Below are 23,677 nucleotides of genomic sequence, written 5' to 3' on the forward strand. Positions count from 1 at the left end.
AAAAAAATTCCAACCACCCTTCCCTAAATGAGACAACCCCAAGTCCCACCTGTTACTGGCTCCCAGCTCAGGGTCCAGGCTTTCTGAGTGATTCCTGGTGACCTCTTCATCAGGATGAGATACATGGGAGGTTCCATACCCAGCATAGATGTGGCTTCACTTGATCTAGATATGCACTAATAGAAAGAATTATTTTTCACAACCATAACCATTATCCTCTACACACACACACACACACACACACACACACACACACTATGCAACAGTGAAATGAGACAGAATAACTGAAAAACAATTCCACTAAGAAAGAGGAAGAATTTGAGAAATACAGCAGTCTTTGGTCCATAGCAATTCTGAAATCCCTCTGGGCTAATGCTCCGCAGGCCTCTACCCTAGGGTGGGGAGGGTTGTCTGTGGCCCTGGAATCCATTCTCAGTGAGGTGTTTCCTTCTCTAGTACTCTAGGCCACATCTAACGATAGAATTGTCACTTGAGAAATAGCTCTCATATTGTATCTGATTACAATTTATTTGAAGGCTATTCTGCAAAAAAAATGTTTTCAAACATTAAAACAAAGTATATGTTTATTTTACAAGAATGTGAGAGAAAGAATGATTACTAAGGTATTCACTGAATATTTCTGTCCTCTTCCCAGATAGATGTTAGGACCAATCTTTGTTGGAGTTAGGTGTGGTCATGTGACTTGCTTTGGCCAATTAAATGTGAGTAGAAGTCCTTAATGTCATTTCTTGGTGGATATTTTTAGAGCCAGTGTTGCAAGGAGACTCTTTACATACATGGGATGTCTAGAGTCACGTCAGAAAGTGTTGTTAGTCACAGCTGTAGATAAAGAAACGGAGGCTCTGACAGGCCACCCAACGTCACCCCATAAAGTCAGCCTGACCCCACATCTTCAAAGCATGTCCTCCTTTCACTGTGGCTCACTGCCCCTATTGCTAGTTGATCATTAAGTTGATGTAATTACATGTTTAGGAAAATGCAGGAGCTGATGTACATTGACACAAACACTATAAACCCTTTACCTTCTGACACATCTGACAGCCCTGGAACTAAAAAGCCACAGGAACGCTGCATGCCCTTTGCTAATCCCCTGCTGTATACTCCCTTCAGTGGCCCTCCACAAACAAAAAAGAATTTAGGCTTTGGAAATAGAAAAGTTTGAGTCAAATCCAAATCCCAGCCCTGCCACTTTCCAGCTGTGTGGACCCAGCAGAAATCCTAACTTCCCTGAGCTTTTATTCTCTTATGCATAAAACTTGGATGACACCCAATTCACAGTTGCTATGAGTTAGGTTTGGGGCACATGCAGTGTGCTTGGCATGTTTGGGTCAAATGAAAGTGACGATTTGAAAACATCTGTGGTCCCCTCCTCCACCTGCCCTCTGCTCCTTGCACTTAAACTCAACATGGCAGACACTTGGCAAGATCTTGGCACTCGATGACTTCTGTGATTCCAGCCTCCCCAGGGCTCCTTGCATGCACTGACTTTGATCTACTTCCCCAGGACTAACCCTCACACGCAGACCTGCCCTCTCAGCTCCATCTGTAGAACAGAAAGGTCACTGAGGCTCCAGAATAGTCAGAAAACAAGTCTTGGAAGATAGAACTTGTGGTATAGGCAAGAATCTGATCATGCAAAGTTTGGGCCTTGGGGAAGATTTGGGTATCTTCCCTGAGAGGAATGACAATCCATTAATACATTTTCGGCATCGGAGAAAATCCTTTGACTCTTTAAAATTGGGCTTTGTAGGACGAATAGGAGTTCACTAGAGATATAAGGAAGGCAACAGCCTGTGACATGGCAGGGAAACTTGATGCGGTCATGCTCAGGGTACCTTATCACTAGAATGTACGTGCACCAGAATGAGTGGAGAAGAGGCTGGGAAAAGAGTTGAGACCAGACCGTAGGATGTCATGCTGCCTTGTTAAGGAGCCTGGATTCGCATGAATGCTCATATCCTCCTCGGAGCCACATTTTGTCTTGGAAGGACACATCCCAAGCTCTTTCAATAGGACATGGTGCTGTGAAGTTAATGGCCTACACTGCAGCCCTCATCCCAGCATGTTTCTAAACCTTCCAGAGCCCACTTATCTCGGTACCATAAGCCCTCTGTGTGGACCTCCAATTGGGGCTGCAATTGAGGGGAGTTGTTCAGGTGCGTTTGAGGTTGGCAAGGGAACTGGCTCCCATTTGTGAAATGTCCAATTGGGGCTTAACAATGGGGATGGAAATTATTGTGTAGCAGCTGCTCGCTGGGTGCTCCTGGGAACTGGCTCTCGCACTGTTGCCGGGCAGTGCTCTGCAGCCCCAATTAGCCTACTGTGTTCTTTTAGTGAATTCAAAGCCAAAGTAATCAGTGGACCTTCATTTTCATTGGTATTTTCCTAGTAATTAAAAAATTTGAAAGTTCATTTACACTTAAGAAATGTCACCAGCACAGCCTAGAGCACATAGCATACCTTATTTGTGGAAAAATGGTGGTCAGGATGAGCCCCATGTCACAAAGGAGCCCTTCTTTCTCCGTGTGGCCAATGCACACCCCCTCACCATCGTCTCGGTGCTTGGTTTCATGGGTTCTCAGGACAGAATCAGACCCTCCCTCGAGGCCACACTCGGTCTGCGCAGGCTCAGGAACTGCTGCCTGTAAACAAATACCAGGTTCCTTGTCTCTTTCTGGGTCAGGCCTTGGGAGAGGATCATTTAAAGACTAATTAATTTGTCCTTTTCCTTCTATCTCCTGCTCATGCACTTCTAACAACAAACATTCAAGTTCTACTCATAAATAATAAAAATGGTACACTCACATCTGCTTCACCCCTGGACCCGTTAACTGGGCCCAATCACCCCGGTCCTCTAACCCAGCTTTCAGGGGAGTGACCCAGGAAGGCTGCAGACTGTGCCAGACCAGGGCCTTAGGGGGCCCCTGGGGGTTTAGGGAGATGCCCTCGCAGGCAACACTTCAGGGCACCTCTTCCCACACTGCAGCCAGAGCAGCTGTTTTATCTATTGTAACAGCATCTGGGCAAGAGTGCTTTTAACAAAATGATAAAACATGGCACCCCCTCAAGAAGCCACTGCCCAGCTCCCTGCATCCCTAGAGTCTGTGCCTGGTCTTCTTGGTAGATCTCAGTCTTCTTGGTAGATCTCATCCCCCTCCACTGGGGACTCTCCTCCAGCATCCTGAGCCTCGGTATTCCTGGGGTGTCCAGCTTTGCCCACTCTTGACCGTGACATCCCCCTGGTTTCTCTACCCTAGCGCCTGGTCTTACTGAGTCCCACCCCTACTTAACGAGAAAAGCAGCAGGAGGTAGAAAAGGGGATGGTTCTATAAATTGGAACCTGTTAGGGACACACACAGAACCCCCATTGTGGCGTTCGGGGGGGAGCCAAGGCACAGAATCGGAATGGTCAGAAAAGGGGTGGAAGGCAGAAATAGCCCTGAGAGTTGCAGGAATGAGAGCGTGTGATCCTGAGCCGGGGGAGAATGGGAACCGCACGTGGTCCTGAGGCCTGGTGTGCATTCCCAGGTCCCTTTCTGCCAGACACTAAAATAGTGCAGACACGTGAAGTACATGCCTTTATTTAATCAGCTTGGTCTAATGCAGTACAAATTATCTTAATAAAGTCTGTGTTGAAATTATTCTCCATCCCTAGGGTCTGAGCTCTGCAAGAAAGAGGCACGTGCCAGTGCAGTCTGCCTTGCGTTCAGGTGGCATTTCCCACAGGCGGCTTGAAGCGGCTCTGGTGCCGCAGGGCCCCTCCCACAAGGAGGCCAGGGTCAAGCTTGAGAGTCACCGTGCCTGTTAGCTTATTAGAAGCTCTCCAAAGCCCACCAACAAAGCAATCAGTTTGACATTTCCTAACTAAATTCCTTCATCTTATCTCACTGTGGAGCTGCCCTTTGTGGAGTAGTGGCCCAGGATACTCTTTGGAAAACATCCCACTGGAGTTATTTATTTATTTATTTATTTTAATTTTATTTTATTGTTTAAAGTATTACAAATAGTAGTACATATGTCTCCTTTTTTCCCATTGACCTTCCCCCAGCCTTGCCCCCCAGCACATGCTCTCACCCCCTCCCCGCAGTGTCCTGTGTCCCTTGGTCATGCTTATATGCATGCATACAAGTCCTCCGGTTGATCCCACTGGAGTTATTAATGCAGGTCTCCAGCCCCTACTAGGCCATGAGTTTGCAGAAGGTCAGGACCGTCTGCTCTCCCGGATTCTCCTCTCTTCCCCTTTCCCCCTGCTCCAGGACCTAGAGGAGGTCAATAATTAACGTTTGTTTAGTTACAGCCCATTTCCCAGGCTGTTTTGACGCAAGTGTATGTATGGGTCATGGTCCAACACACAGGAATGATTATCAGGGTGTCCCTCAGCATTGTCTGTATTTAAAAATCAAGGAAAGATTGTTCTAGGCCCTGGAGTTCATTTGACATGAGCGTGCATTGGTTTAAAGGGAACACGCATTAAATCAGCTTTAAAATTCAGTGATTCATGCCTGGAAACACAGTATAATTGGGTTATAATTCTAACTGGATCTTCTTTTGAAGATTATATTAATTAGAATATTTGGCAAGGACCTTAGAGTAAAAACAGTATCATTTTCGCTTCTCTGAATGACACACCAGAGGGGAGGAAAAGAAGAGAGAAAGGCCACTGAAAAGAGAGATGGAGAAACTCGCATGGTGTAACCCTGCCTAGGAGTTCCTTGGCTCTTCATGCCACTGGAACTAGCTGCCCTTTGAGCTCCTGCTCTGTGCTGACTTCTTTGCACCTTTTCCTTTAACACCAGGCGGCGTGGGTATGATTACAATTCCCATCTTGCTGATGGGAAAACTGAGACTTAGACCCTTGGCAAGGGTCGCAGAGTCTGCATTTGCACCCAGGTCTGTGCCACCACAGTCCCCAGCCTTCCTTATGCTGCGACCCCACCTCTGCTTCTAGGGTCATGTGAAGCCAGATGGTGTTTCACAGCCAAGGAAGGAAGGCAGAGGGTTCCGGAACCTGGGGGTGAATCAATTGCCCCAACTTTCTGGGCATTTTTTCCCACAGAGCATACGAAGTCAAGCTGAGGGCTGAAGGCAGGCACAGGCCTGTCAGGCCCCATGGTTTAGCACGTGCCTCCTCCTTGCAGAGCTCAGACCCTAGGGATGGAGAATAATTTCAACGCAGACTTTATTAAGATAACTTGTACTACATTAGACCAAGCTGATTAAATGAAGGCATGTACTTCACGTGTCTGCACTCATTTTAGTGTCTGGCAGAAAGGGACCTGGGAATGCACACCAGACCTCAGGAAGGGGAGTTTGGCGTCTGAAGAGGAGGATTCTGAATCCTCGCTGCTGCTGGTGTTTTATCTGCTCTGGGTCTTTGAAAACGGTGTCTTGCCGCTGTGCTCCTCAGTTCTTCATCTGGAGAATGGAGGAGATTTACTGGTGACATATAAGGGCCCTTCCATTCATTCCCACATGAATGTAGGTCCACAGGGAGCTGACAGTCGAGGTCATTCCTGAGCTGTTTGTTTTATGTACTTAGAACATGCTATATAAATGTTTGCTGGAAAGGTTAGAGAGATGGATACGTAAACACATAGGGTTGGGAAGGCCTACTGAGAATGTGTCTTGGCCAGCCATGATGGCAGATCATCGGTCTCCACAAGTTGCCCGGGACCTACAGTGCCACCCCCTGGGGTCGTGTGGACAGTGTTTAAGCTGCAGCACATAGGGGTCTATTACACACTTCACTTGGCCTTTGCGTTTCTGTGGACGTCTCTATCGCTGAAATGAGGAAATGAGAGAGAGCAAGATTTCAGATGGCCTCACCATTTGCATTGCTCAAAATTGATACCCAGCCAGCCATGAAATTGTGTTCATGGAGAGGCGTCCCCACCAACCAGCCACGCACAGAGCAGCATCCGACTGGAGCAAGAGGGAGCGTGGCCCCCAGCCCTTCCCGGGTGTGTCTGACTAACTAGCTATGGGATGACAGCAGGAAAGGAAAGGCCAGCCGCACCGGCCCACACTCTGCAAAGGGAGGCGACCAAGGACGCTCGTATGCATTGATCCTTGACTCACCCTTAAAGGAAAGGGAACATGAATGATTCAAACGCCCTTTTTAGAGTGGGTGGGCCCCACCTCTCGCTTGAAAGAAAGCCGAGGGGGACCCATTCCCAGTGCAAACTCTGGCTCCGAAGAGCACTGGCTGTGTCAGATCACACTCGCCAAAGGCTGCGGTTTTTCCCAGCAGACCTGGCACACGCCGTTGGGAGTTGCTGCTGAACTCATTCATTGTCCACAAGCCCAGTATAACTGGCCATTCCCCCGCAGCTGTCAGTCCCAGCCTGTCCCCATCTTTCCGAAGCAGCCCAATCATGACACCTCCAAGAAATCCTGCTGGAGCCCTCCCGGCCACATCTCATGGTGTGGCGTGCAGGTCAAAGGCTTGGGAGCTTACGCAAGGCCTGAATTTGAATCTGGGCTTCACTAATTCCTGGCTGTATGGCCTTGGACAAGTAGCCTAACTTTGAAAGCATCATGTCAAAGGAGTTGTAAGTGAAACAGGGAAGAATCTGGATTCACAAAGGAAAAAAATTAGTTGTTGCTGTTTTTTCATATCTATCTTAGGCTCGTTTCAAGTTCCTATTCCATCTGAGTAGGAGACTTAACCTTCGCAGATTTAGGGTCCTGCCGCTTCCTTAGGGTGCCAGATGGTTTCAGGGGGATTTATATGATGTTTGGGTGTTGAGGGGACCTCCAAGGGGTGCTCACCTCTCTGGTCCTCAGTCACTAATGGTGCTTCAGGACTGGCAGCTTTCTCGGGGTCTCCTTGCCTTACTTAGAGGCATAGCACTATCTCCACTGCTCCTCATGCTCTCTCTGTGAGACCATCTGTTCCTCCGTCCTGATGCCCAGACCAGCGTCCCCTCCCAACATCACACATCCCTGTCGGCGCTCAGCCCCGTGTCAGGCTCAGGTGCCCTCCTCTGCATCTCTGTGGTCTAACCTCCCCCACACACCCCTGCCTGGGGAATCACTTCCTTGTCTGGGGGAATCCAAAGTTTCTTCCTCTATTTTTCCCCAAATGTTGATCCATACCCATCTCCCTGTCAAAGCCCTCCCTGTGGCGATGAGCAGAAGCCAGAGAGGGAGGCAGAGGGGAGAAATTAAAAGAATAGAGGCTAAGATCTCAAACATACTATCTTACTGCTTAAGGATTAAACAAAATAGCATATGAAGGGACTCACCATGTTTTAAGGACCTCATAAATGATGGCTATTATTTTTTCCCCCTGTGATCTGTTGGCCACATTATCTACATCACTTTTTTGAAAATTAATCACGCTCAGCCTTGAACCATCTATTGTATTGGCAATTTGCTCTTTTATATTGTCCCAGTTTCTACCTTTTATTCTCCCAACTAAATCTAAGCTCCTGGAGAGCATGGTCCACGTCTTACAATTAACCAAATCTAACAGAAGAGTAGGCATACAGCAAACGCTTTTAACTGTGTGCAGATCTAGCCTCAGGAACCCAACATCATGTTCCCAAAGACTGAGCGAAGGTCCTGTGTGTTAGAAATCAGGTTGGTTTTTTTTTTCCTTAAGATAATTCATGAGTATGTTTATATCTAAATATTAACAGAGGAGCCATGTGGTGTCTGCAGTCACTCTGGGCTAGATAGTAAAAAGAAAGAGATTTTCAGTGTATCCATTATATTTTAAAGTCCTGCCTCACAACAACCCCTGAGTGCAAATATATTTCAAATTTTATGCTGGCCTCCTATTGCAAAATGCTAATTGAATTGATTTCCTGGAGCTACATCACTGATAAATAGAGTACATCAGAGATCTGGGATTTCTGAGTCAAAAATATAGAACGTGGATGCTTTGCTGAGAGAAAAATATGCGTAGGAAAATGTCTTTGCATTCAAAAGAGTTGCAGAGTTTGGTCTTTAAGGATGGAGCTGCTGAATGGGCTCTCTGAGCCTCACTGGACCGGGCTGGCCAGTGCCGCCAGGAGGCCTCCCTGGATGGATATATTCACACTGTGAGGCACATACTTCATCACTTCCTACTTTTGTGGCCTTGAGTCACTTGTTCCTCCTCTCTAAGCCTGAATTTGCTCACCTGTAACTATAGAATAGTACCCACCTCCCAAGAGTCTGATGAAGGTTCAATAATAGAATGTATGTTGAGGGCTTCACAGGTGTTAGAAACATAGTCCACACCCAGTTGGGAGATGACCATCTGGATGCCCTGGTAATGGCAGCTTGGCTGTTCATACCAAGCTCACACCTTCTTCCTGCAGGTCAACAGAAGTGCCCTTTTGCTGGGGCAGGAGTGTGCTAAGGACTTGGAGGGGCAGATTATCCATGGGGGCTTTGAGAGCCCAAAATAGAAGGCCCCAAATTGGCTACCTCAAGCCATGGCCATGTGGACTGAGCAAGATCAAGGTTCAGTGTGTTGGAGTAGGTTGCCCAGAGACGGAAGCGGTCTGAGCTCCGTGAAGTCAGTGGGGAAGGCCTCCCAGTGGACTGTGATTTTTTTAAGCAATAATTTTCAGTTTACTAGATGAAACAGACTTGCAACATAGTCTGCATTATGCAAAATAAGCCATCTACAGCAAGTGGTAAGGAAACTGGGCAAAAAGGGGGGGGGGGAAGCATACAATGGGGGGAAAAAATCTCTCAAAATAAAAAAATCATACCATTATTATAAAGGACTTTTACCAAGAACTGCTATATTTTCCCTGTCCCATTTGCTGGAAGTTAACAAGAGCATTTAGCACTTTGTCAAATTTCAGATCAGAGCATCCTAAACGCAAAGCAAAAAAAAGAAAAGAAACAAAAAGGAAACTCCCTAACCGCCCTCCCCCCACAAATAGACCTTGGGGAGGTGGGGAGTGATTTGGAAAACCATGGAGAAAATACGAGGTAACTTCCAGGCTGGCTTTGCAACATAAGCCACATTGGACAATTTCATGTGCTGAGAAGTGGACCCCAGCTCAGACAGGACTCGGCTCAGTCAGTAGAGAACAGAAGAAGAAAGTCGGAAGTAGATCCGAATCAAGGACGTCCATATAAGCCAAAGAACCTGACTTTGAGCTGATGTGAAGTCAACTCATTTCAAGAGAGCCAGCGCCCATGGGTGTGGGCTTTCTGGGATTCCTCAGTCCCTGTCCACTTCTTAGTGGAACGTAGGGGAGCAAATACCAGCTTTGGAGCCAGACAGGAAAGGACGAGAGTACCAGCTCCAGCGTTTAGCTGTGTGTCCTGGGGCAAGTCCCTCAACCTTTCTGAGTCAGAGCCTCTTCAGGTGTCAGCTGGAAACAACGATCCCATCTTTGTAGGCTTACTCAGGTGAAGTCCCTTGCACACAGCCCGGCGCACAGCAGACTTTTAATCAACGGCAGCTTCCTCTTCCCTCCTGTCTTCTCAGACAGTGTGTGTCTCTGAAAGGAACTATTTTAAAATTCACAGATTCCAGGCTTCCTAAACCAGGCGCAGCTGGGAGTGTCACGGCATTGGCGGCCTATTACATCCTCTTGTTGAGAACCCGGCCGCCAAGCTCACCACCTGGGAGGAGAAGTTCAGGTGTAAGGGACACAGTCACTGTGCTCTTGGCTCCAGAGCCAGGCGGTGCCTTGAAGTGGTGTTTCGTCCCCCATCCCCACAGAAACAACAGCGCTTCTTTCTCTTCCAGGAGGAGAAGTCACCAAACCGCGGTTTGCCCAGTTCTTCCACGGCAGCCTGGCTAGTCTCACCATCCGCCCTGGAAAGATGGAGAGTCAGAAGGTGATTTCCTGCCTGCAGGCCTGCAAGGAAGGGCTGGATATCAATTCCCTGGAGAGCCTCGGCCAAGGAATAAAGGTAAGGAAGGAGCCAGCATCACCCCCAATCAGGTGTATGAGCAGGAGGCTGCCCAGGGCCAGTGCACTCTGGGAAATGGAGTCCTTTCCTGTCCAGTGGCACAGAGCCACATCAAGAAAAGGTGCTGCCACAGGGGGGAGATTGGTGACTGTGACTCCGAATGGACACTGCTGCCATCTCCTGAAGTTCCTAGAGAAAGCCCCTGTGGGTGGATAGTCAGGCTCACGTTCAGGGTCTACCTGGAGGGACTCAGTATGTTTCACCTGTTCGTTGGTTGGTTGTTTATTCCCCTAAAGGAGCCGAAGCAGCGTGCAGGAAGATATTTTAAAGATAAAAAGTTTGGACCATATATGGTGTACATCAGAAAGGAAGGTCAGACCCGGCGGGCTAGAATTAGAAAGCAGATGTGGAGGTCGCTGGGTCTTCATTGTTGAGCTGAGGCATAGATTGAGCCTCAAGCAATCTCTGGCCATCAAAGGGAATGTAAACGGACTCGGGATTTTGATCATGTGTGTAAAATACAAACATCTGAATAATCCAAAAGAATCAAAGCTGCATTCTGAGCTAAGCTCCTCGGGAGGGGAGGGGAGGGGTGGGGAGGGGAGAGGACAGATGTGGCTGACTCTGCCTCAGCAAACACCTGCCTGACAGGCAGGCATGGCTCTGGCCTCCCCTGGATCGCAGGAGCCCCTGCCTGCAGGAAGGCTCTGGGGTCCTGAGCAAAGAGCAGGATAAACATCCTGGTAGCCCTCACTCCATCACCAGGGACCCCAGCCCCCGTGGAGCTCCGTTGCCCTCCAGCCCTGGGCCCGCTTCTCCGGGCTGGGAGGCAGCCCAGGAGCGGAGAGCCCTCTGACTGGCGCTGCGTGGGGCCTGTGCAGCCCTGATGGGTGGCTCCAGAAGGGCTCGTGAGCTGAGCACATCGTGCTTTTGTCTAAGTGGAGGTCGAGTCAGCAAACATTCCATGGACGCCCATGTATTTGGTTCTCGGCTGCGTAGAGAGGCACAAAAAGGAATGTTCCTAGCTTTTTGTCTTCAGGAAACTCAATCCTCCTTCAGAGCTCCAGAACCTGGGGAATGGCAGTCAGGGAAGGCTCCTTGGAGGAGGCAGTGACTGTGCTATGGAAATGAGAGCAGGGCTTCTTCAGGAAGGTGGCTATTCCACAGGGAGTCATTATCTTTTACCTGCTTGTTGGTTGGTTGGTTGCTTACTCCCCTACCGGAACTGAAACAGCATGCAGGAAGGTATTTTTAAAAATAAAAAGTTTTTGGATGGGTAGGAACCAACCAGGAAAAAGGCAGGGGGTAGAGGAGGGGGAGAAGACAGAGTGGTCACTCTAGCCAGAGCCAAGAGCCTGAGTCATGGCAGAGGGCTCAGGAACCCGCAATACACGCTGGGACTCCGGGGCCAATGTTCAAGTGCCCAAATTGCAGGACCAAGGTAGAAAGTGTGACCAGAGAGGTCGACAGAGGCCACGGCAGGGAGCCGTGTTAACTATGTTTAGGTGTTTACTTTTTTTCTGTCGGCCACAGGCAGCCATGAAGTACTCCGGGCAAGGGAGCATGATCTGGGCCCATGTGGGGTTTAGGATGCTCACCTGGAGACTGGGTCAGAGCGGGGTGATGGTAGAACACACGCAGGGTAAGGCAAGAATGGCTTTCCAGGGCCTTAACATGCACTAAACACACACACACACACACACACACACACACACACACACACACTTCAGTAGCTAATCACCACCATGGAAGGAAACTCAGAAGACTAACTCCTAGTGCAGTGATGGCGAACGTATGACACGCGTGTCAGAGGTGACACGCGAACTCATTTTTTTGGTTGATTTTTCTTTGTTAAATGGCATTTAAATATATAAAATAAATATCAAAAATATAAATCTTTGTTTTACTATGGTTGCAAATATCAAAAAATTTCTATATGTGACACGGCACCAGAGTTAAGTTAGAGTTTTTCAAAATGCTGACACGCCGAGCTCAAAAGGTTCGCCATCACTGTCCTGGTAGAACGGCAGTGTTTTATGGCAGCTGGTCCAGGCCAGCCCCTCACGGCACATGTCACACACACATCCTCACAAGCAGAGCCTGGGGTTTGATCCTAGACCTGCCGTTTGTGGTTTGTGCTGTTTCCTCTGTGTTGTCAGACCAGCGATGCAGAAATCCCTCCACCAACCCTTCCTGCTCTATCAGATTCTGTGTTTGCTCCTGGTCCCTGGGTGGGTCTCCTCTTTGCCAGATCATCCTGTGGGGGAGGCTAGTCTGACTTTTCAGGGTACCACCTGCTCATAGCCAGTCAGTGCAAAGGATCATTTTACACCCTTGGGGCACCGCTCGCAAGAACCGGAGCGCCGTGTGAGAAGTCAATGACAGGCGCACGATTTACAGGGCACCCACTGGGGCCCTCCTAAGTTCATTATCCCTACTCCTCACAGCAAATTAAATAGTATGACCCCATTTCAGAAATAAGGAGAGTGGGGCTCAGGGACTTGTCCCAACTCGGATTAGAAGGCATTCTTAAAATTATTAAAACTGCCTGCCTGCCTGCCTCCATTTATCCCTCATTTTGTTGCTGAATAGTGGCTATTATTTTCTCTCCTGGCCCCCTGCCTCCTCTCTGGCTGTTTGAAAGAAGTGAAGTCCTCCTGGGATTAAGGAAACTTCCTGTCGGCTCACAGGGCCCAGTTGGGTTTCTCTTTTTCACTGATTTTCCCCGGATCATGCACATTTCCGAATCTCTCTCCAGCGTGTCTGGAGTCATTAAGTGTCTGGGTGGCTGCTGTCTTGTATCCACACAAAACCCTGTGGGGTAGCCACCTTCCTGAAGAAAGCCCCGCTCTGATCTCCATGGCATCATCCCTGTGGCTGTCATCTGCACAGTGTGGAAGAGTGGGACAGAGCAGGGACTTTGGAGCAAGACAGTCCGTGGTTCAGATCACAGTGTGGACATTTACTAGCTGGTGACCTTGGGCAAGGTGCTTCTATCCCATAAGCCTCATTTCCCTCATCTAAAAATGGACTTAATATTTTGCAGAGATGTTGTAAGAATTGAATTTTATGCATATCTTTATACATTAGATATAGCAAAGGTGTAGCTATAAATACAGATATAGACATATAGTTATAACTATAGAAATAGATATAAATATAGATTATATAGATGTATTTATAGCTATAGAAAGAGATGTAGAAATATAGATAATATAGATATAGTTGATATATATAGATATAGACATAGATATATAGATATTGATATAGATAATATAGATATAGCTGATAAATATAGATGTAGATATAGATATAGGTATATAGATTATAGATGATACAGATATATAGGTATATATAGACATATAGATATAGATACATAGACATAGGCATAGGCATAGACATAGGTATATAGATCTCCCCTAGCAAACCTAATAAATAGGCTCTCAAAAAACCAGTTTCCTTCTCCAGCTGGGCTGGGCTTGCACGTCTTTTGAAAAGTAAGCCTGGGTGACAGTTGTCGCAGAGGCCAATCTTCTGGCCCAGCCCAAGAGGCTGGCAGGTGTCCAAGGGAATAATGGCAAGATGCCTAGACTGCCATGGCCGGCCTGTCCTCAAAGAATAGGTCAGAGCTTTGAACAGGAATTTCACCCCTGTTCCAGCCTGTTAATGGCTGGTGACACAGGCCAACCCTCAGAGCTGACCACTCTGCAAAGCCCCTCTGTCCAGCAGCTTCTTGGCTTAAAGAAGGAATCACTGTGGCTACCACACAGCTTCTCAGGGCAGAGTGAACGCTGGGTCCCCAAAAAGCCATCCCTCTGGTAATACCAATATCACCCTATGTCCCACACAACTAGAGACCAACCTCAGTCATGCCACAGGGCTGTGAACATTGCAGTTCAAAAAACAAAACAAAACAAACACCTATTCAGTAGAAGGCCTTAGTGATCCCACAAGAACTATGTCAAAGGCTGTGGTAGTCCTTGGAATGCTCTGATGAGAGTGTTACCTGGAGATCCAACACGTTCCCTGACCCGTCCTCCCGAGGTGGTTGCAGTAGGAATGTGCCCTCTGCTGACTTCCCGGGGAACTGCTGATCCGTCCTGGGGAAGAGCTGTATTGCCTGTTCAGCCCGGATGCGAGGCTCAGAGATTGGCCTTCTAGGCAGGGTCATCCCCTTGCTTCATGCTTCGATGGGCTAGCCCCTGTGATGATGCTGAGAAAAGTCAGTAGACCCGACCCTCCAGGTGCTCACAGTCTGCCAGGGGCAGCAGCAGAGAGACAGACAGACGGCAACTCTACTCTCCTATAGCAGGGATGTGATAGGGCAGAAAAACCGCTGGGAACATAAGTAGTATCTTTAGAAGAATGACCTTGAATCTGCTCAAATCTGAACCTGGTGATTTGTGAACACTCAGAACTACTGTATCATGACTCATCAGTGCATGGCGGCCAGTGAATCATCCCGGGCGAGAGAGAAGCCGGCCGGAGGCTGACTGCAGCGTCACCTGCTCTAGGCCAGGGGACTCTGCGTCCAGCACAGGGAGTGCTGCTCGTGACCAGATGTCATAGCGCAGAGAGACCCTGCTCAGGGCTTTCAGGACAGGAGGGACCTGGAGCGTGAGGAAAGGTGGGCAGCAAAGGCACGGGAAGCAGCACAGGCAAGACTTAGTGCAAACATAATTACAATATTAAGAATTATGACAAAAGCTACCACAAATTGACACTTAATATGCATTATCGCATTTAAGCCCCAGGCAGGTAGATGCTAATATCCTCTCTATTTTAATAAGGAAATGAAGTCCAGAAAGGAGAAGTGTACTCCCAAGTTGTAATCCGTCTGTAGTTTGTACCAGAACTGGGGGATGGCCATCCACACAACCCATCATCTTCCAGGGATACCACACAGCCTTGGGGAAGTTCCAGTCATGCCTGGAAGGGCCCAGTTCCTCCAATGGGCTAAGTCACCGCAATAGCAAATGACTCCAAAATCTCTATGGCTTCATGCTTAAACGTTTATTTTTCTCACACTAAGTTGGGGGTGGGGAGAGGAGGGATTTCTGCCTAGAACGCCATAGGCCACCAGAGCAGAGAAAGAAAAAGGCTGGAGTGCCCTGCAGGGCGTTTTACCAGAGCTGCCGCTTCACTTTCTCTTGCATCTCGTTGGCCAGATGCAGTCACATGGCCTTGCCTTCAAGTGGCAAAGGGGAGCTGGGAAGTGCAGGATGCCCTGGAAGGGAAGAACAGGATTTGATGACTCCCACGGAGGCTTGACTGAAAAGACACGTGACTGCAAAAAGAGTCCCTTTGGGGAGTAACAAGAGGTGATACTCAGTAAAATGTAGGCTGGAGGGGACCGCTCACCCATTCACCCAGCAGGGGCTTACAGGGCACTAGGCCTAGGTTCTGGGATTCAGGGCTAAGGCTCGCTGAGCTCACGGTCACTGCACTAGGATAATTATGCTACTACGTCACAAGCACTGTCGGAGCCTCCTGGGGACCTGGATGAGGGAAGACGAGACAGCCTCAGGAGGGAACGGTGAAACGTTCGCATGCAGGTGATGGAGACAGAGTTGAAGCTGTCAGATGGGTAGGGGCCACAACGCAAGGGACGTGCATCAGTGTCACCATAGTGTTCATGAGACATCTACCTCCCATCATGGCCAGGCACAGAACAAGGAACTCTTATAAAGACATACAAGTATTCTCAGAGAAAAGCTCAAATGGATAGATTTTTCCTTAGGCCCAGGAAACATACTCAGTCTCCTTCATGGTAAGAGAAATGCAAACTTAAACTACACTAAGATGGTATGTATATCACCTACCAGATTGGCAGAAGTCCCAAAGTCTGACAGCATGCTCTGTTGTTGAGGCTTTGAGAAAAGAGGCGTTCTCACACACTGCGAGAGGGCGTGCATATTGCTGTAATCCCTAGCCAGGGGGGATTTGGCAACATTTGTCAAAATTTAAATGCATATACTCCTTGATCTAGCAATTTCATTTGTAGGGAATAACTCTACAGATATATTTACACATTTATAAAATGTTATGTGTACAAGGCTATTCATTGTGGCATTATTAGAGAAAAATTAAAAAACAACCCAAATGTCATATAAGGAGAATGGTTAATAACTAATTTATTGATATTAAAAAATACTATACAGCCGTATAAAAGAATAAGAAAGCTTACAGAAAGAGTTCCAAGACATAACCTAGATGAAAAAAAGCAAAGGTATAGTATTATGCATAGTATGTAGTTACTCTTAAGAAAAGAGAATAATGGAAATCAATATTCATTGATTATATATTCATAAGAATAATTTGTCAGGATAGGCTAGGTTATGCTGCAGTAACAAATGACTTATGATTTTTCGGTGGCTTATGTAACAACTATTTTTTTATTGTTCACACCGCATGTCCATTATGGATGGGCTGTAGCTCTGATTCATAGCACCCTCCCTGTGAGACCCAGGCTAATGGACCAGCCCCTGAGGGAACTGTTGGGGTTTCCTGGCAGAGGGAACATGACACAGTAAACCATGAACTGGCTATTAAATCTCCCACCTGGGTATCAACTAGACAACCCTCTGCCCACATTTTGGTGGCCAAGAAAGTCACTTGACCACTACTGAGTGCAACAGGGCAGAAAATATATATCCAGCAGGGAAGGGGGCTGTAAGTCACATGATCAAGCCTGTTGACAATAGGTCAGGCATGGATAAGCCTCTCGCCAGGAAGGGGGGCAACTCTTTATGAACAATGGGATTTGTCGCTAAGAAATTAGTATAACCGTGATTACCTGTGGGATGAGCTTGGAGAAGATGGTGGATAGGAGATAGACATAAGATGGACACTTTCACTTAGCACATACGTCCATTTGAACCAGGTGGATATATTATCTATTCAAATAATAAATAACTGTTTCCAGGTAGGTACATAAAAACATATTCATGTCCTTCTTTCCTATCACACGAGCATTGGAAACATAATCTGAACCCACAGATACGATCCTGACATCTTATTAATAGCAGTTCCTAGAGTGGCTCGAGGGTTAGAACAGTCGCCTGTGCACACAGCTGCTGCACAGGCAGACACTTTGGAGATGCCTGCGCTGGCCTCCGTGGCCTCTTCATGGAGACGGAGTCTCCGTGGGACTGGGCACACTGTGGTCATTCTCTCCTGTTTTCCAGTATCACTTCAACCCCTCGCAGTCCGTCCTGGTGATGGAAGGTGACGACATCGGGAACATCAACCGCGCCCTGCAGAAGGTCTCCTACATCAACTCCAGGCAGTTCCCCACCGCGGGTGTGCGGCGCCTCAAAGTCTCATCCAAAGTCCAGTGAGTGGAGGCCAGCGGCCTGGGCCCCACTGAGGCAGTGGGATGGTCCCCCTGCAAAACAGGGCTCACCTCTCTCAGCCGTCCCCAGCTTCTCTGCCATCCCTCTGAGGAGGCCCCAGTAGATCTTTATTCTCCTGTTTTCTTCCTAAAGAAAATATTCTGTTTTGCCAACTCAGATGCCTGGCAGGCACTGTTTTTCTATAAATTCTCAGAAGTGGTGTCATTTAAGGGTACAGCATGTGGTACGTAGTAGGTGCTTGACCAATGTATATTCATTAAATTAAGGAGCCCAGCCTTGAAGCACTCCTAATAGCATGAGTGTGCGAGAGGAAGAGAAGGCACGCTCTTGTCCCCAGGGAGCGGAGGTAATTTAAGATGAGACTGTTACTGAAGCCTGTGGATAACTCCCTTACTCACCTGTCAATCACTCTTAGCCACAGTAGCTGCCACAGACGGCTAGAAAGGGCACCCCAGAAAAATTCCTGGGAGGTGGAAGGGAATCTCCTGGTACCTGGAGCCGGGAGAGGGACCCAGAAAGACAGGAGCAAGGGTGGGAAATGGGGTTTGCTGATTGCCCGTTGCTCGGGTCTGGGAGAGGTGCCAGGATAAAGCCCACAGACAGCAATTATGTTCAATAGTCCCATGGATGGACGGGCTCCCGCATCCTCTCCAAAGGCCCTCCCTGGAGGCCTGGGGTAGGGACCGGGCACCTCCAAGTCAGCCTCACCTTACCGTGAAGAGGGACCAGACTGGCCAGTATCCAGCTCTAGAACCAAGTTTCCTTAAACTGGCAAGGGGAGGGGTGTCCTCTATGAACTGGGGTTTGGAGCAGCAAAGGCCAAAGAAAACTGGGACCAGGAACCCATCACCATTCCCACACTTCATGCACCCAGAGAAGAAGACGGGAGCTCGACATGGGATCCCCCCAGCTTACCCTTTCCTCGGGGGCTTTCCAGGGGAGGCGGATGATGGCTGCCACAGCTGGAGCCCGCCCAGTATTCCCAGAGCGTCCACCTGGGCTCCCCACTGTAGCCTCGGGCTTGGCCGAGATGCCCAGCTGAGATGCCAAAGGCACGCGCACCTGACCAGGTCTCAGGAGGGCATCAAGTCTGTCTGACTGAGCTCCAACCATGATGCAGGCTCTGGTCCGCTTCTCACTATAAGTTGTCACATTTCATCCTTCCTGTTATAAGTAATTAATTGTTCTATAGGTGAAGAACAGTGGATTATTCTAACATCATTCCCATTCTATAGATGCAGAAGCTGAGGTTCCCAGGGGTTGAGCACTGTGCTCAGAGTCACCCAGCCCAGGAGTGGCAGCCAGGCCAGGGACCCTTGTCTAATTTCCCGGCCTTTGCTCCTGTCACCACACCATTCTGCCCCCTGGGTATTCTGTGTGTATCAGGGGAAATACACGTGGTTACAGGGGCGCTCCGCTGGCACACCTGGAGCAGGTGCGCTTGTGTGATATCCTCAGAGATCACAGACGGGCGGTGGCAGGAGAGTGTAGCCCTGCGGTCTCAATAAGATGGCTGTAACCAACCAGTCAGACAACAATTTGCTTACCAACTCTAATGCACAAGACAAGCAGTTGCTATCTAATTAATGCTGCCATTGATTACTTTGTTAAAGGATAATTAAAGGTTTCATGGTTACTTGTTGCTGGGATAGAAGATTCCCATTTCTCCCAGGAGCCAATCTTATTAAGTCCCTAGATTGCTAGTCGTTTTGACTATAATGCTTCTTTAAACTTAAATGTCTGCTGCCATCCTGGAGCCTTGCAGGCAATCAGGATGTCTTGGCGGGGGGGATGGGGAGAGGGGGGCGGGAGGAGGTGTCTGCATCCCTGCCCATGGATGCATGATGGGTGGTTCCCTCATGTGCTTCCCAGGTGCTTTGGAGAGGACGTGTGCATCAGCATCCCCGACATGGACGCCTACGTGATGGTGCTGCAGGCCATGGAGCCCCAGATCACCCTCCACGGCACGGACCGCCTCTGGAGACCCGCCGCCCAATTCCAAAGTGCCCGAGGCGTGACCCTCTTCCCTGACATCAAGATCGTGAGCACCTTCGCCAAAGCCGAGGCCCCAGGTGACTTGAAGCCCACAGGTACCGGTGCATCCTGGGTTGTGGGCAGTGGGCCTTAAGCTCTCACAGCCACATCAAATCTCACTTCAGGACAACAGTATGGCACCCCATAGCAAGGTAGTTACAATAGCAAAACAAGCAACCCCACCCGGCAACAACACAGATAAATACAGGAGGGGAATGAATGGCTCAGCAAGTCATCTACCTCCACATACGTGCTGTGTTGTTGGAGGAAAGGCATTTATGCTAAATGGTAAGTGACAAAAAACAAGATGCAAATTACAGAGTATCTATGCATAGACTGATCTCAACCACATAAAGGAAAACGTAACACAGGAAAGTGCCCAAAGGGAAACACGCCTTAAACTAACAGTGACATGCTCGGAGAAGCCTGGGGGCCGGGGGGGTTCTGCTCCCCTTCAATTGTCGGCAACTGCAGAATGTTCTGTAGCGAGTGCGATTATTTTGATGATCAGAGGAAAAGTGAAAGAAGCACAGAGAAAAACACATAACTGCCTCCTAATATATACAAGCAAAAGACTTGTTGGCAATATTACTCTGAGCTGAGCTCTCAGGAAACTTCCCAGTTGCTCCTTCCAACCGTTTCATTATTGGAAGGGCTGTTTGGTGAAAGTAGGTAATTGGCATTATCTTCCAGGGAGAAACACTTAGTTGCAAAACAGCTACAGGATATGCTGTTGGCTAGAGGGAGGTGGAGGGAGGCAGGGAAAAGACAGAGGAGGGGGAGGAAGGGAGGGAGGGAGGGAGATCTGGGGTTCAGATCTACAGGAAACACCCCTTTGAAAATTGTCCTTTGCTGCCCCCTCCCTCTCCAAAGGCAGCTGCTAATGATGTTTGGGTGCCAGTGGGCCCAAGTCCCCAGGGGCTGCTTCTGCAGTAATCCTCATTACCTGTTGCCTTAAGCCACCCCGGCCCCTAGCCAATGGGGCGGTGGGGGTTCACAAAGCAGCCTTCTTAGCTTACAAAACAGGTGGAGTTTTACCGCCTGTCAGGCAGGGCAGTTCCCTAGTTACACTCCAAGGTGCATTAAGTCAGTGACCTTCCCCCTTCATCTTATTTGTGCCTAAAATCAGACAGAAAAGGGCCTCTGACCTCAGTGGTCTCCGACCATCACTGAGTGCCTGAGAGCGGCTGGATTTGCTAGGCCTGATAGCGACACATGGGCAAGGCAGGGGAATGCAATTGTCTGGGTCCCTGTCTTACCTTCTGTTTATGAGAGAAGCATGCAGAGCACAGGGCCAAGTGCCAGAGACCTATATTCGTACTTTTAAAAATTTACTCCTATTGTTAGAATAGTCATTATCATGATGCCTTATACAAGCAGGCTAATGGCATTTGCCACTAGGCCTGAAAGACCCACTCTAGCATCCACTGCCCCCATTGACCCACTCTCTGTCCTGTTTCCTCCCCTTGTGCGGCCCCCCTCTCTCACACACACATTTCCGTGTCAGTTCCTGTTTGCTCTTTCTCTGCCCTCTGCCTGGAAGGTTCCTCTCGCGCCATCCTCGTTATGGCTGGCAAACATCTCGGCCTCCAACACCCCCTCCAGAAGGCCTCCTCCACCACCACCCCGACCCCAGCTTGGGCCAGGTCTCCTGCTCTGTACCCCCACCCACCAGTGCTGCACTCTAGCACGGCTGTCGCCAGCCGCTGTTCTGAAAGGTTGGCGATGCTGGTTTAAGGAAACCTCTAGCACACAACTTTTGCCATGTGTTTACTAAACGCCCCCAGGAGCTCCACGAGGGCTCGGCCATGGCTGATTCAGCTCCGAGTCCCTGAGCCCACACAGTCTCTTCAGCACAGTGGGAATCAAGGAAAGTGCAGATGGAACATACTACCCACATGCAAGCACAAGGGAACAGTGAGAAAATGGCCCCCTACCCAGGGTGAGCCATCAGTCAGCCACATGGGGAGGTGGAGCAAGGATGCCCTGGCCTAACCCAACCTGATGGGAAGCTGGCAGAAAAAGCCCGGAAACCAGGAGAAGACCATTTGAAATAGAGATACACAGGCAACACTGCTAATGATAGACCTTGTCTTAAATGTATATTTTGTTTGTTTTTAATATATTTTTATTTTTTCAGAGAGGAAGGGAGAGGGAGAGAGAGAGATAGAAACATCAATGATGAGAGAGAATCATCGATTGGCTGCCTCCTGCACTCCCCACATTGGGGATCAAGCCCACAACCCAGATATGTGCCCTGACCGGGACTCGAACCATAACCTCCTGGTTCATAGGTCAATGCTCAACCTCTGAGCCACACTGGCCTGGCTTACGTGTATATTAATGTGCTTTTAGATTTTGCTGATGATACGTGAAGCCATTGAGATTGGCAAGCATTTAAAAATTAAGCATCTGAAAGTGCTTTTAATAACAGCTATCTAGGGAGAGGGAAAGATACTTTTGATATCACAAAAAAAAATACTTATTTAACGTAATTCTCTCATCTTTAGTGAATCCTTTTTAATTTCTATTTTTATAAATGTTTTATAATGCACAAAGTATATTAGTCTTCATAAATAAATAAGTACACTTATTTCAATGATCTCAGTTCACACATTTCCATGAACAAGCTGCAAGATCCAAAACATTTGAGACTACTGGCCCAGAGGTGAAGAGTTTACCACAGGGGTCCTCAAACTTTTTAAACAGGGGGCTAGTTCACTGTCCCTCAGACTGTTGGGAGGGCAGGACTATAGTTTAAAAAAAAAAAACTATGAACAAATTCCTATGCACACTGCACATACCTTATTTTGAAGTAAAAAAACAAAACGGAAACAAATACAATATTTGTATTTGCATGTGGCCCGCGGGCCGTAGTTTGAGGACCCCTGGTTTACCAACTGTGGAGTCAGAAAGTCATGGTTTCTGTCCAGCTCCTCCCCTACTATCTGTGTGATCCTATGTAATGCACTCTACCCCTCAGAACTTTCCATTTCCCATCAGTAACATGGAATAACAACAGCACCCCCTCCAATGTCTGTTAGGATTTCATTTGCATAGTGCCTGGTATGTAGCCATCACTCCATACATTCCAATCACTTTCATTTCAAGGTGAGGTTTTAAGTTAGTACTGCCAGCCTGCCCAGCATTCAAATGCTCAGACACACCCTTGGGAAATTTAGGGCCCAAAATAATCAATCAGGGCCAATTTACCTAAGCATTTAACCACAGTAACAGTTTCGCTCCATTCGAGCCATGTGTAGCAATGCTGCTCCATGCCCGGGCCTGGGCTGGGGACTGAGGGCTCGTCATAAAAAGTGCTTCTGCCCCTGAGGACCTCAGAGGGCAACAGATACACACCACGACCGCCTGGAGAAAGCTGGGTACTGAGGGCTCATCATAAAAAGTGCTTCTGCCCCTGAGGACCTCAGTCTACTGGGGGCAACAGATACACACCACAACCGCCTGGAGAAAGCTGCATGAGCGAGTGGGGAGGGGTGCTTCACTCTGGCCTCAAATGAGAGCTGTTGCTTATTGAGCACCTACTATGTGCCAGACACTGTTTCAACCCTCTCAAGATCCTTGCCCTCTTTACAGGTGAGGGAATTGAGGGGCAGGTATTTCTCCAACACTTCACAGCCTCTCAGTCGCAGCACTGGTATTCAAATTCACATCTTGACTACTGTATTCCTGTCTACACACAAACTCATGCTGCCCAACCTCAGGAGCTGCTGGACTTCCATCCCGGCAGTGGAGGTGGTACCTAGGGCTACACAGCCTCTTCTGACCCAGCCCTCACCTGGAGTGCAGTCACAGAGGAAGGAGACGATGCCTAATCTTCCTCCGTGGTCTGAGTGGTCCTCACGCCTGTTTCCCTGGTGTTGGTCTCCCCGCAGCCCCCAAATCAGCAGTCTTAGAAGAAATGCTTCACAACTTAGATTTCTGTGACATTTTGGTGCTGGGAGGGGACTTGGACCCAAGACAGGAGTGCCTGGAGCTTAACCACAGTGAGCTCCACCAGCGCCACCTCGACGCCACCAACTCCACTGCAGGCTACTCCATCTACGGTAAGCAGGCCCAGCCCCTTCTCCTCGTGGTCTCCTCCTACAGTGGCCTGGTCCAGGGAGGCACTCCATCCCCATGATGGTGTCAGGTGGGGGCCCTTGACCGCAGAGCATGGGCTTCTGGCCCTTCCTTTGTGAGCTACTCCAGCATCTTGAGAACCTGGACCACATCCCCACTATTGGGAGAATCTCCTGTAGAAACAGATATTATAGCAACATTTGGACAAGTTGCGGCCACACATTGTGGTCAGAGCCCACTATCTGTGGAAATCCTGTGGGTCCGTTTCATTAGCTCCTTAGAACTTTTGCTTCAATACGTTTTCTGCTCTAAAC

At 48.5% G+C, this 23,677-nt stretch overlaps 1 protein-coding gene across 1 annotated transcript in view; it reads left to right on the plus strand.

The window, feature by feature from the left end:
- CLSTN2 (calsyntenin 2) overlaps positions 1–23,677 on the plus strand; it is a 536,533-nt gene that overhangs the window by 507,000 nt on the left and 5,856 nt on the right. The window contains exons 10-13 of the mRNA XM_006083760.3: positions 9,725–9,891; positions 17,079–17,227; positions 19,119–19,336; positions 23,177–23,347. Of these exons, the coding sequence (XP_006083822.1) occupies positions 9,725–9,891; positions 17,079–17,227; positions 19,119–19,336; positions 23,177–23,347 (705 nt within the window). The remainder of the gene's footprint in view (positions 1–9,724; positions 9,892–17,078; positions 17,228–19,118; positions 19,337–23,176; positions 23,348–23,677) is intronic.

The sequence above is a fragment of the Myotis lucifugus genome, unplaced genomic scaffold (assembly GCF_000147115.1).
Source record: "Myotis lucifugus unplaced genomic scaffold, Myoluc2.0 scaffold_8, whole genome shotgun sequence".
Classification (NCBI taxonomy): Eukaryota; Metazoa; Chordata; class Mammalia; order Chiroptera; family Vespertilionidae; genus Myotis; species Myotis lucifugus.